Consider the following 13,623-nt stretch of genomic DNA (forward strand, 5'->3'; position numbering starts at 1 on the left):
TCTAAAAATATTCTCCTATGTTTGGAGGATAGTCATGGGAAAGGATGGTCCTGGGTGGGAGAGTAACAATTCCAATTCCATTTCTTAAATAAACCAACCATACTCCTTTCACATCTCCTCCCAGCCAAGACTCAGGAGTCATCCTGTTGAATTTGTTTTCCCATTTAGCAAATTCACATATATTATGTATAATATCCACTTTACAGCCAGAAAGAAATAGTTTAAAATGATACAATTTTTAAAATTATAAAGTTCACTTTTTAAAAGCTGAAATGCATTTGGAGAAAATATCACAAGTATTCAAATGAGGAATCTATAGGAAAATGAGCTATTCTTTAATGTCACATTTACTGAGGATGTTTCATTTATTAGTTTCTTTATCAAATTAGTGCAAAATCCATAGACAGCCGTAAAATTAGTCTAAAAATACGAAATGGAATATTAGTCTAAATATACAAAACACTTATTTCCTTTTGTTGTTATAAAATACTTAATAAGCCAATTTAAATTATATAATTGAATGTTTCTATGATCTCATTTTTTAGAAAAGCAATATAGCAATATCTATTTCATAGAAATGTATTATAGAAACATATTCCAGTTCTAAATTTTTATCAGCTTATTTATATCTACTTTAGGGGAGCTGTCAGGTTGGAAAGAGAAAGTGATGGCAATACTGTACTGTTTAAAGTTTGCTAAGAGAGTAGATCTTAATAGTTCTCATTATAAGAAAAAAACATTTATAACTGTGAGGTGATGAATGTTAACTAAACTTATTATGGTAATCATTTCTGCCTTTCTCTCTCTCTCTCTCTCTAGATTATATATATCAAATCACTGTTGTATGTACACCTTGAACTAATGCAATGTTATTATCAACTATATCGCAATAAAACTGGGGCGAAAGTGGTAGCAAAATAATCCAATATAAAGATGTACTTCCACTGCCTATAAATGCTAGCCAAATTTAAAGTGAAAGTCTTTCAGTCAAGTCCGACTCTTTGCAACCCCATGGAGTATACAGTCCATGGAATTCTCTAAGCTAGAATACTGGAGTGGATAGCCTTTCCCTTCTCCAGGGGATCTTCCCAACCAAGGGATCGAACAAACCCAGGTCTCCCACACTGCAGGCGGATTCTTTTACCAGCTGAGCCACACAGGAAGCCCAGCCAATTTAAAAAGCCAAACAAACAAGCTGCCTTTTATACACTCATTCATTTTTAATAGCGAAGCTATTTGCTATGTAGTCAAATTAAACAAAATGTTCACTAATAGCTACAGACCCTCAGGGCTAATAGAAACAAAGACTTAGGGATTTTTACTTCTAACTATAGAAAACCTTAATTACTTTAAATTATGGGTCATTTAACTCACTCCAGTATACTTGCCTGAAGAATCCCATGGACAGAGGAGCCTGGAAGGCTATAATCCATAAGGTCGCAAAGAGTCGGACACAACTAAAGCGACTTAGCATGTATGCATGCATGGTCGTTTTTCTTTCATGCTAAATGAAGCTTTTAAAAAACCTAGTTTAGGGCTCCCCTGGTGGTCTAGTGGTTCAGAATTCACCTTGTAAGGCAAGGGACACCAATTTGATCCCTGGTCTGGGAAGATCGCACAAGCTATGGAGCAACTAAGCCCAAGCACCGCAACAACAAAGCCTGTGCACACTAAAGCCAGCACTCAACAACAAGAGAAGCCATCACGATGAGAAGCCGTCACACTGGAACCAGAGAACACCCCCGGCTCACCACAACTAGAGAAGCTCATGCGCAGCAATGAAGACCCAGCACAGCCAGAAATAACCCAGTTTATGAACCTATCTTATGAATGTCTTAAATAATCTATACTCCTTTATACATTAAACAACTCATAACCTCTAAACATTTGCATTCTATTTACTATGAATCAAAACTTTAAAATTTAATAAATTCCATTTCCATAAAACACTGTATTGATTATAAGTATTGATTATACATTTATACTTTTTCAGTATTTAATTAATATCACACTTCTAAATGATCACTCTCTCCTAAATGCTTTTAGCACCCAAGCACAAAAAGCCATGCACATGATGTCATATTATAAGCTTAAAAAGTGAAAAGGTCCTAATTTCATGGTATACATTTTATTCATCAGTATGTTATTGTAATTCTTACCTGACTTTCCATTTTCTTAACCTTCTAACTTATATATATATTAATGTAGACAGAACAGCATAACAAACCCTTACTTACTCATTACACAGCTGAACAATGATCAGCTAACCAGTCAGTTACAGTGTCTTCTACATCCCTAACTCACTGCCCAGTCTACTTCCAAATGATGAACCCAGACACTCAGTCTTTCAGGTGGAATTTTTAAAACTTAAAGCAGGTTTAAAAGAAAAAAGTGGAAAGAATTAGAACTATTATGTTGAATCATATATAAAAATGACAGTTTGGTAGGTCCAAAATGGTAGAACAGTCATTTCATACGGTCTGGCCTAACAGACTTGTAACAACAAAGACGATGGTACATGATGATTTTCAGATTTCTTATACTATCAGATCTGGGGAAAACAAAGTTACTAGTATCTAGTCAGCAACTTCTTCATAAAACCCATAGGTTAAAAAGTCCACACTCAAAAATGAGATTAAGTTACAGAGCAGATCAAATAATGTTTTGTCTTCAAATTGCTTATTAAATAAAAATCCTAACCATACTGATGGTTAACATGCCATTATACTTTTACCTAAACTCACAGCAAGTATACCACCAAAAGTCAACCACAATGTAAATGACGGACTTAGGGTGATTATGACGTGTTGCTGTAGGTTCATCAATTATTAACAAATGTACCACTTTGGTGGGGGATGCTGATTGGGGGAGACTGTGTGAGTAGATAGGAGAAGGTGATATACAGGAAATCTTGCTATCTTCCCTTTAATTTTGCTGTGAACCTAAAACTGCTCTTTAAAAATGCTCTTAATAGTAATTTTAAAAAATCCTATCATCAGTATTTTCTTACTCATAAAAACCCCTCTTAATTAATCCAGCAGTTTTATAATAGACGTAAACTACTAGTTACATTTACTCTAATAAAACTAAGAGGAAGATCTCTTTTATAAAGAAAAATTTGGCTCATATAACCCAAATACTCTTGCACAAATGTTATCTGCTATAAATAAAAGTCATCACCTCTTCCTCTGGCTCATTCACTTCACTTTCATTTCCAGATTGTTCCTCTGTTTCAGCTCCTCCTTCTTCTTCTTCTTCATCTTCTTCAAGATTTTCTCCTTCTGTCATAGAATCTTTAGAGTCTTTGTCATTTACGAGGCCTTGAAGTGAGAAGAAAGTAGAAAAAGACTTTACAAAACAAGATAAAGGCAAAATTTCCAAAGTGAATATTATACCATTTAAAGTATATATGAAGATAATTCAACAGTCATGTTCTCAGTTCAGTAAATTAAGAACAGAATTTAAAGCTATTTTAAGAACCATTAAAAAAACTAAACAGTCCTTTATTTCAACAAAGGAGCACAGATATATTTCTTTAAAACTAGCAAAAAAATAAAACAAAAAAACCCCACAATTATTTTTACTTCCTCAGAGCTTCAGACTATCTGAGTCTCAGATGAACAAACAGCAGCCCATAAAGTGCAGCTTTAGCCACACACAAGGCAACCACAGTTACATATTTTATCAAATGGCATTTCAAGAATCTCTAAAAACTTAAAGATACAATAAAATTACACTGCTTTAATGCAGAAATCACATTTGACTCTTAATTTGAATATCTGCAAATTAAGACAGAGGAGGCAGATACACGGTGACACTTCTAACGTGTCATCACAGAGCTGTTTTTTCCTTCCTAACAGTGTGCTCCTCCAGAGGCAACGCCCTCGTGTGAATATGGGCCACCTCCCATGTTCATCCACATCTCACTGCCTAGTAAATTCTTCTTTATTATTATGCGAGTTCCAAACTACACTCTACTTTGAAGGTGCACATTCCACAGCCTCATATGATCTGACTTTTCCCCACAATTCCAAGTCTTAATCAAGCCTTCTCCCGTAGTTGGGGCAGACTCTTCTGTATCATAAAGCATATTTCCTTGGGGTCCTGCTCACCAAATTGCTTCTCAATATAGAATATCTTTCAATATGCTCTTTTAAATCCTATACATTCTTCAAATTCAGTCCAAGTTTCCTTTCCTGAATAAACTCAATGAGTATTACTTTTCCTCCTACTTGTTCCTAAAGCTACTTGGAGAATTGATCATAGAATTGATAAAGCTACTTGGCGAACTGCATTTAAAGATACACCATGCAATGGTTTTTCTAATGATTTCAATAAATGTTATGTCACAGTATAAGGCCTTTGAGAACAAAAAACTTCTTTTATATATTCAAAACTTATTAGAGGCCATATATTGATAAATACACAGTAGGTATTTAGTAAACCCTTGTTTATTCACAGAATCTTACACAATTAGAGCAGACAGAAACTTTAGTAATGATGGGATTTAGCCCTCTCTTTTATGAGGTATACTGGAGTCCAGAAAGTCTGAAAAATTAACACAATCAACAACAGCAAAAAATTACTCGTGTCTTAAGTCTGAGCAATTAACTAAGAACTGACAAAAACAGAGACTACAAAGTGATGAAAGCAGGTACAATCAAGTTCGAAATTAAAAAGGTGAGGAGAGATGGATGAATCTGAGATAGATCTATTTTGAAAAAATATAATAATACTGATACAAAAAACCTGCTGTCTCTGATTGATACCACTCACTCACTATTTTATTCATGTATTTATTTGAACCGGAGCAAAATACTGGGCTTTTATGTGGTCAAAGGCAAAAAATTAAAAATCAGGACGGTATAAACCTAAAAATGTCACAGCACTGATAAACTGACATGACCTAATATATATCATTCGGAGAAGGCAATGGCACCCCGCTCCAGTACTCTTGCCTGGAAAATCCCATGGATGGAGAAGCCTGGTAGGCTGTAGTCCACAAGGTCACTAAGAGTCAGACATGACTGAGCAACTTCACTTTCACTTTTCACTTTCATGCACTGGAGAAGGAAATGGCAACCCACTCCAGTGTTCTTGCCTGGAGAATCCCAGGGACAGAGGAGCCTGGTAGGAGGCTGTATATGGGGTCGCACAGAGTCGGACACGACTGATGCAACTTAGGAGCAGCAGCAGCAATATATCATTACATCTTTTTTATAGCCACTTTAAAATATATGTCATGAGGAGAACTGTAATGGTAAATACCTTTGTTTTGATAGCCATAATTTGTAAGGAAAATACTACTATTTCTAACACATTTTCATTTGCATTGCAAGTTAGTTTCAAAAGGAGTTTATAAACATATTTTGCATTTGCTAAGCTGGATAATAAACTATTCAGTTGCTGACCTCTAGGACACACTCAATCTAAAATAAGCAAGGCAGATAAAAATGTACATATAAAGGACATGGCGTTAATAAAATGTAAAACCTAGAGAGTAAAATGTTTACAGTATGGGTCAGAATGAAGTGTACTTGGACCAAAGTCAAATATTGTTCTCTTGAATGTGAGCTACTTTGGTGCCTCAGTTTTCCTGTTCTTGACAGAGAGTAATAATTGTAACACTCCCTCTCTTCCAAATGGTTTTTCATCTGTTATTTCTTTGCTCAACTAGACATGCTGAGCATTTTCCCCACACACCCAGTATATCAGAAAGAGCAGTTTGAATTCTGGCTCAATTGGTTAACCCAGTGTTTTGATTTGGGCGTTACCTAACTCTTTGGTCAAGTATGAACAATACCTTCCACTTTAATTTTGGGAAACAGATAGTACTTAATAAAAATACCAACTCCTCCTGCCCTCACTTATTTGATTATGTCACGTTCATTCATCTATTGGGTGTTCTACTTTCATCAGTTTGCCTGTGCTCTTTATGTAAATAATAGCTCCTTGGCACAGGAGCTATTTTCACTTCGAACTTATTTTTTCATTGTGCAAAAGTCTTAAAACCCAAATATGTCAACGTATGCATGCTTTCCTGTATCATTTTAAAATTTAGGAAAATTAACACCTCTCCAAATAGCTGATGATCAGATCTATTTTTAACTTTTTAAAAATAAATATTTAACTCTTTAATACATCTGGAGTTTGATGATGTAAGATGTGGCTCTGTATCAATTTTCCTCCCAAATGCTCACCTGTTGCTCTTATCCTATTTTAAGACTCCTATTTCATCATACACTAAATTGTTTTATATTAAACTGGGATGACTTCTGGGTATTCTATTCTGCTAATTTTATTTCTAATTTATGAAATATACTCTTCTGTTGTATAAGCAATTTATTCATGACTTTTTTCATTTTTATTACCTCCATTTCTGTTCCTTATGATATAATCTACAACTTCCAAACCACAGTTATATTACATTGCTTATTACCATGTTGGTTTTGTTCTTAAAGAGAATGTCATAGAGCTAGTAATTCTCTCTACCTTGAGAAAATCAAGATACACACAAAAATAACAATGTTATTTACAGTGATGCAAAATTAGCAATAACCCAAATATCAAACAGAATTAATGCATTCACACAAAGGAAAATAAGACGGCTGTTTTAAAATTAAAGGTTTAGAAAAGTATTTTGTCAGAAAATTTCATAATATATTAGATAGAAAAAAGTCCAGTTATAAAACTGCAAACATAAAAAAAATTTTAAACAGAACATGCATCAAAATGTTAATAACGTGATTATCTTTGCATACGAAATAACAGTGATTTTTGTTTTCTTGGCATTCTTCAAATTTTCTGTCATGAACATTTTTATTACTTTTAATAATATTGAAATGTTTTTTAAATATAAGAAAATTCTATTAAGTTAGCACTGGGTTGCTATAAAATTAGAATGATAATAAATTTACAAGTAGTTGGAAACAAAAAACTACCAAAGGCAAGACGCTGTATCATCTTATGGTTTAGCAAGGAAACAGATTTAATATATATTTATTCATGTGTATCTTCTCTCTGATATTTAAACTCTAAAACAGAAGGGAAATGGGTCTACTTGAGGGCATAATGATCCCAGTTGACACCATCTTTAGAACTGCATTTGCAAATGATGGCCTATTTTTTTCCTTTTCACATTCTAAAGAAGGACAGATTCTTCAAAAGAAGCCTCAAGTTCTTTAATTCTTTGCTCTATAACGTATAAATCATACTGCTCTCTTTACTGCTACCAAATTGGGTATCCAATTAGTATTTCCTTATGTCCACTATACAGGGAGTGCCATTCATTCTTAAGTCTTTGGGTAACAAGACTATTTCAAAGCATATAAGTAAATGAAATAAACAAGTAGATAAACCATCTGCTTGAAATAATCACTGTATACAATTAGAAATCTGAAAAGGAAAAGAAAGTGGATTATTTGGGACAAAGTTAAACAATAAAAAGAACCACATGTGTCTTTATGGGTTGGTAAGTAGGAAAGTGAATAGTTACATAATCAGTATAGATAATAGCAATCACATTCTTCAAAAAAGGGTTTGCCTTGGAGAAAGAAACCCTATTAATGTGATGATGTAATATGAAAAAAATAGTTTTAGAGGAAAAGAATCACCAGTGCCTTTGCCATGAAAGTGGTTTCTCAGATATGCAACATAGTAAATTTATACAATTATTACAATCGGTCATGGTAAGGATCTCCTAATAAAATGCTAAATTTGTAGGCTGAAATCATGTCACTTTGAAATGACTACAACATGCTAAGAACTATCAGCAAGCAAACCACACTGGAAAGGCCCCACCTTATTCCACTTATTTCCACTAGCAAGGCTAGTCAGCTTATCCAGTTCCTTACCAATTCTTCTTCCAGAACAACAGCTAAAGGACACTGAGACAGTAAAGAGACCAACTCTCCTGCAGCATGCTTCTCACATGTCCTCTAGTCTTTAGAGGGGGAGACAACTTCCTCAGTGACGAGGGTCTGAAATTCTGTAGGATAGTTTCAAACTTCTAATTGGCACTCCCTTTATAGTGTCAAGCCTGCTCTGTCTTAGGAAATAGTGTTTGTTGAAAATATATACCGTATATGAGATGCTTTAATCAAAGGTAGACTTTTAAATTAGCAACCAAAAACTGTAAAATTCAGAGAGGCTGACAGGATTGTTTTTCCATCACCATCATTTGTCTCAAGTTTTACATGACTGTTTTCCTCTAATTTGGGATTTTTAATGAAGAAGTAAGCCACCCAGATCTTACCTAACACTATTATGTAACACTCAGCATCAAAAAATTAAAAGTATACAAAAAGTAAAAGCTAACTGAAAACATTATAAAGCAAATCCTAGAAACAATCTGCCAAATATCATCTTTACCTTTTCTCTGTAATTAATTGCTTACCTAGTTTTATTAAGAATTCTCGTTCCAAGTCGTGTACCTGCCTGATGGATTCTTCCAGAGAATTACAGAGTTTGATCTTTGGTCTTAGCAGTTCTAGTGTGTCACTGATCATGTAATCTATGTCAATAGGAAATGGATGGTCTTTTGTCCAAACCTCCAAACTTTTCTTCCACCAAACATAACGCTGATAACAAATGAAAAATAAATTTAGCTATAAGAAATTAATAACAAAATATTTAAAATAATAATCTATATTGTGACTTCACCTAGTTATAACAACGAAGCTAAAGAGTTGGACAAGACACCTACATTTTTACTAATGGTCAATAGCAATGATCATAACACATTTATTTCCCTCCATCTAGTCTGTTTCTAAGCCATTTGGTAACTTTAAATACACTTTTTTACTGTATCTGTCGTAATCTTTTTTAAAAGCAAGGAAAAATTATAAATAAACACCAAATACATTTTCAGGTACTGAAACCAGGCAGAAACTCTATTCCCACATCCCAAAAAGGGCTTGAAAGTATTTAATTTTACAAAAACCACCAAACTTGAGGCCATGGTTTTGATACATGTTTCTCTATATTACTTGCTTTGATATTTTAAAGAGTCAAAGTATCTAAAGACAGGGTTACTGAATATATAAAAATCAGAAATCAACAAGCATTTATTGAACATCTACTGTGTATATGGCACTGTTCAGATATATTCCCTCTCGTATTCTAGCCTGGCTCCTTCCTTCTATTTTGTACCTGTAATTCTCAAGTTTAACTAAAAAGCACAACCCACAAATTTACTTGTATATAAACAGCTATTTCTCTGGTTGTTTAATCATCCTCTCCAATTTGTTCTGCTGCTGCTACTGTCACTTCAGTCATGTCCGACTATATCTTTGCTATTCCAACTGTGGGAACTCAGAGCCTGTTAGACATACGGAATCTTATGACTCCCCCATCATAGGCCAGCTGAATCACAGCGTGTGCACTGTAAAAATATCCTCAGGCAATGTGTGTGCACACTGAAGTTTAGAAGCACTGCTGCAGGGGATCTTTCTATCTGACTTCCAGTACATAAATGGACACTATTACAGGTAGCATACACTGACCACCTCTCCCAGGCCTCACCCACTTCTTACTTCCATGCTCTAAGTATATCCTTGCCACACAGTCCTGCTGTTAATCATGTGGAGAATACTTTTGTCTCTTCCTACTTCTGAATATCTCTGAGTGGCTCTTTTCTGTCAGTGATGTCAGAGTGAGTGCAAAGAAGGATACTCTTCTCAAAGGAGCCCTGCTTTTGGGCACTGACAGTGACAGCTGACATTCTGCAGCAAAATTTGTTTTCAATACAGTCTGTCTCCAACTTAAGGCATTCCTTCCATGCAACAAGGAATCTGAGTCACAAATCTGCAACACCACCTCCCCATTGCTGGCTCATCAATTCAGAAAATAAGGGGGTAACAAGTTATCCTTTAATGCAAAGGTACAGTGGTAGAAGAAAGTTAAAAAACAGCTCTTCCCCAAAGAGTAGTTACTCCCACCTAAACCCAGCTACTATTTGGATGTATTTTTGATTCTTCAAGTTGTAGTTTTAAATTTATTTTCATCAATGGATAAATGAAAACAACTCTAACAATAGATTATATAGAAAGGAATGATCAAACAGAACTGAATGCTACCACTGGTACTTTATTTCAGTAACATCTGAAGAACTCAAGGAGCTAGCCCCCCTAACAGCACTTATAACATTGCATTTAACGGGAAATAGTGACTGGATTCCAAACAACCAAGCTACAGGCTAACTTTTGGAACATAAACGGCAAAGAAGTTGTAGAAATGTCTCTGTATTTGTATCTGATTTAATTTACACTGTATTTGCTCTAAATCACAAGTTAACATAAGTAACTTAAGATGTGGAAAGCACAACCCAAGAGTTTAACAAAGAATGAATAAATATTTCTTGTAGTGTTAACGATGGGATTTCTTTTTCTCTTTAAAAAAAACTTAGAAAGATGAATTTTAGATATAAAACCAGAACACAGATGAGTGAGAAGATTATCATCAAATGTAAAAACATTACACAATTCGTGAGTTTCTGTACCAAATAAAAAAATAACCCATATACCAAATTTATAAACTGTACCAAAATAATTTCCCAAAGTAATGATTAATCACAAAATTTAAAATGCAATCAAAATGTTTACGATAGAACATATCATATATTTAAATATCCAAAGCTAAGCAGCCTTACAAGAATAAATCTAATCTATGAAAATATCTTATACATAATATATGAATGCTACAGCATTCTTCTCTAATGGTTTTTTCCTTGATTTTTTTTTTTTGGGGGGGGGGGGCGCGGTGCATGCTGCACTGTGTGGCTTGCAGGATCTTAGTTCCCCAACCAGAGATTGAATCTTGGTCTTCTGCAGTGAAAGTGTAGAGTCCTAACCACTGAAACACCAGGGAATTTCCACTGCTTTAATATTTTTGTAACACAAGCAATGCATTATATGATGGCCAACTGCATATTTTAATTCGTATACCTGAAAATACACAAGGAAGCAATCGAGTTTTCGTTTACTGGAACCTCTGTCAAAGTACTGGCCACAGGTATCCAAAATAGTGCACACCAGTCTAATCCTGAAAAGGTGCTCAGGAGGGTCCAGTGAACTTGGAGAGCCATCAGAGTTAACACCAAATGAAGTAAAAGAATAAAGAGTTCTAAAAATAACGGCCGATTCCACCATTCTGTAATTATAAAGTTCCCCCAAGAACTTGGCACTGCTGATACGTCTCTGATTAAATTTAGGTTGATTAACCTAAAGCAGGAAGAAAAAAAAAAAGCAGATTTCCATTAATGAACAGATATGTGTTTGAGAAGAGCTAAAATCATCTCTGTCACTTGACAACATCACTCACTGAACAGAGAAAAACTAATGGGTTCTTTTCTTTTTTTCCAATAATAGGGGTCCTTTTTTATCTCTGCAGGAAATGTCTATCTTTAAAATGTTTTAGTAAATAGAGCATGTTAAATATTAAATTTAATACTAAATTGTTAAATGAATTAATAGTTTATGAAAAAAGTTAAAATGTAATTCTATCAGCCCTCTGTAACTTATTTTCTCTGTAATCCATAAATTTTAAGGAAACAAGCTTATAGAACAAGCTGCTTATAGAAATTCTTATCAAGTGAGTATCAATTCTCCTAATTAATAAATTTATGAGTTCCTATAACGAACTCTAAGAGTGACCTAGAAAGAATAAAAATTTACTATATTCTTCTAAAATAACCTTAACTGGATTTAGAAAAAGAGGCAAAAAATATTTTAGCATTAGCATCAGAGGAAACTAGAAAATCGGACACAAGTAGGGTTTATTAAGAAATCACTATTTCCAAAATAGTAACAGTAAATGACATCATATGGGGAAAGGAAGGTTTTCAAATCCTTATTTTTCAATAATAGGATTTAAAAGCTGTCTAAATTGTCCACAGATTTCAATTTGGTGCAAATCTTTGTTACCTCCATTCCTAATCGAATATCTTCTAAAACTCCATCCACAACATGGATTCCAACATCTTCCTGGTAGAGCACTAGTCCTGCTAAGAGGTTGGCTACACAGTGAATGCTGTTGTATTTCACGTTCCAGATGTTTATCATACAACAAATCACATAGTCTTTCACTTCCTGATCCTGCCAAGGCAACTTCCTCATCTGTCTCAAAACCTAAATGAAGAGAATTTTATTTAAATTACTAATATAAGCACAAAGTAGCCCAACATATCCAATAATACAGATATTTTATGACTGTACAGTCACAGAACTTTTGAAATGGAAAATACTTTAGAGGTTCCCTATCAGCCTCTTCATTTTAGAGATAGGAAAAATAAGATTTTTCTAATTACTGGCAAAATATATTCACATTTTCCCTGTATCTTTCATAATACCCTCAAATTTCCTAGAGTTTCCAGGGTTTCAATCAAGCTAACAGTATACACTCATACTCAGGTCACTGAAAGAAATACCCAAGACTTAACAAAAATAACGTTTTCTTTTGTGCATCATTTGATGTAAATAATCTCAGACACTTCTTTATATAAATGAAAAATGTCCAATAAGGAAATAAACTAAAGATCAATTGGTTAAAAGACCACTTAATTAGTAAGATGGGGACACAACATCAAGACTGACACACAGTTTCCTTGCATGTAAAGCAGGGATGACACTTAGGGCATAAGTCTGCTCTAAGGTTTTGACAAGTTAAAGTGTGAGAAGTACACAGGAACATGCCTGGCACATTATAAGCACCCCACAGAAGTTAGCTATTACTTAAAAAAAAACTCTACTGGTAATGAGATCATCAGCAGAGCTCTACTTATCATCTGGTTCTTTCCACATTTATTCTGAAAGAAAATAGATACTGTTAGCAGCTTGTAAAGTAGTCCTTTTACCTCTACTCTATATCCACAATCCAGCTTTCAAGCACTAAGTATGTTCTTGTATCAGCTTCAATGGAAATATTAATGTCATCTCAAATGCATAAACATTCCATACTTTTCAAACTTTTAGCCAATTCTAAAGCCCCTTCCAAGTCCTATTTTTTTAAACAACTACTGTCTCTGGCTCCCTGAAGGTGGTTTTGATGTTCAAAGTTGCACTATCATTCCTCATCACCTTCTACCCCAGCCACTTATAACACATGTATTATTCCTTGCCTCTTATCCATAGGTTTCCTCTGTCCAGAATTTTTTTTTTTTCCTGAAAAGAAAAAAGTCCCATACCATGTTGTTTCAACTTGTTGAGCTGACCAAGAAATGTTTATTCAACATGTCTTTTTTAGAAGTGAAGGTTCCAATGAGGTAACTATAATAATTAAAGCTAATAGGTCAGTGGTTCTTAATTTCTTCTGGAAATCGACCCCTGCTGAGAATCTAAAGAAAGCTATAGACCCTCTTCCAGGAAAATACAGTCAGGTCCAGAGATTTAAAATCATTAAATGTCAAGAGGATCACAGGCCTCCAAAAACTTACTAAAGGTTAAGAACACTGGTACTGAAGCAAAATATTTAAAGGTAAATTCACTACAGAGTGTCAGAGACTAAGTAATTGTTTCAAATATACACAGCATCAACAGTAAATACGGAGAGAATTACCATTTTAATTAGGTTAGAAAGGAAAACAAAACCTATGTCCCATAAACTAAGTATCATCACGTAAATTCCCTC

At 34.3% G+C, this 13,623-nt stretch overlaps 1 protein-coding gene across 1 annotated transcript in view; it reads right to left on the reverse strand.

Annotated features, from left to right (window-relative positions):
- The window catches only part of UPF2 (UPF2 regulator of nonsense mediated mRNA decay), a 94,500-nt gene that overhangs the window by 21,391 nt on the left and 59,486 nt on the right, over nt 1–13,623 (reverse strand). Inside the window, exons 13-16 of the mRNA XM_069547246.1 lie at nt 11,922–12,125; nt 10,944–11,219; nt 8,396–8,579; nt 3,181–3,320 (exon numbers count right to left, since the gene is read on the reverse strand). Coding sequence (XP_069403347.1) covers nt 3,181–3,320; nt 8,396–8,579; nt 10,944–11,219; nt 11,922–12,125 — 804 coding nt within the window. The remainder of the gene's footprint in view (nt 1–3,180; nt 3,321–8,395; nt 8,580–10,943; nt 11,220–11,921; nt 12,126–13,623) is intronic.

This window comes from Ovis canadensis, chromosome 13, assembly GCF_042477335.2.
Source record: "Ovis canadensis isolate MfBH-ARS-UI-01 breed Bighorn chromosome 13, ARS-UI_OviCan_v2, whole genome shotgun sequence".
Taxonomy (NCBI): Eukaryota; Metazoa; Chordata; class Mammalia; order Artiodactyla; family Bovidae; genus Ovis; species Ovis canadensis.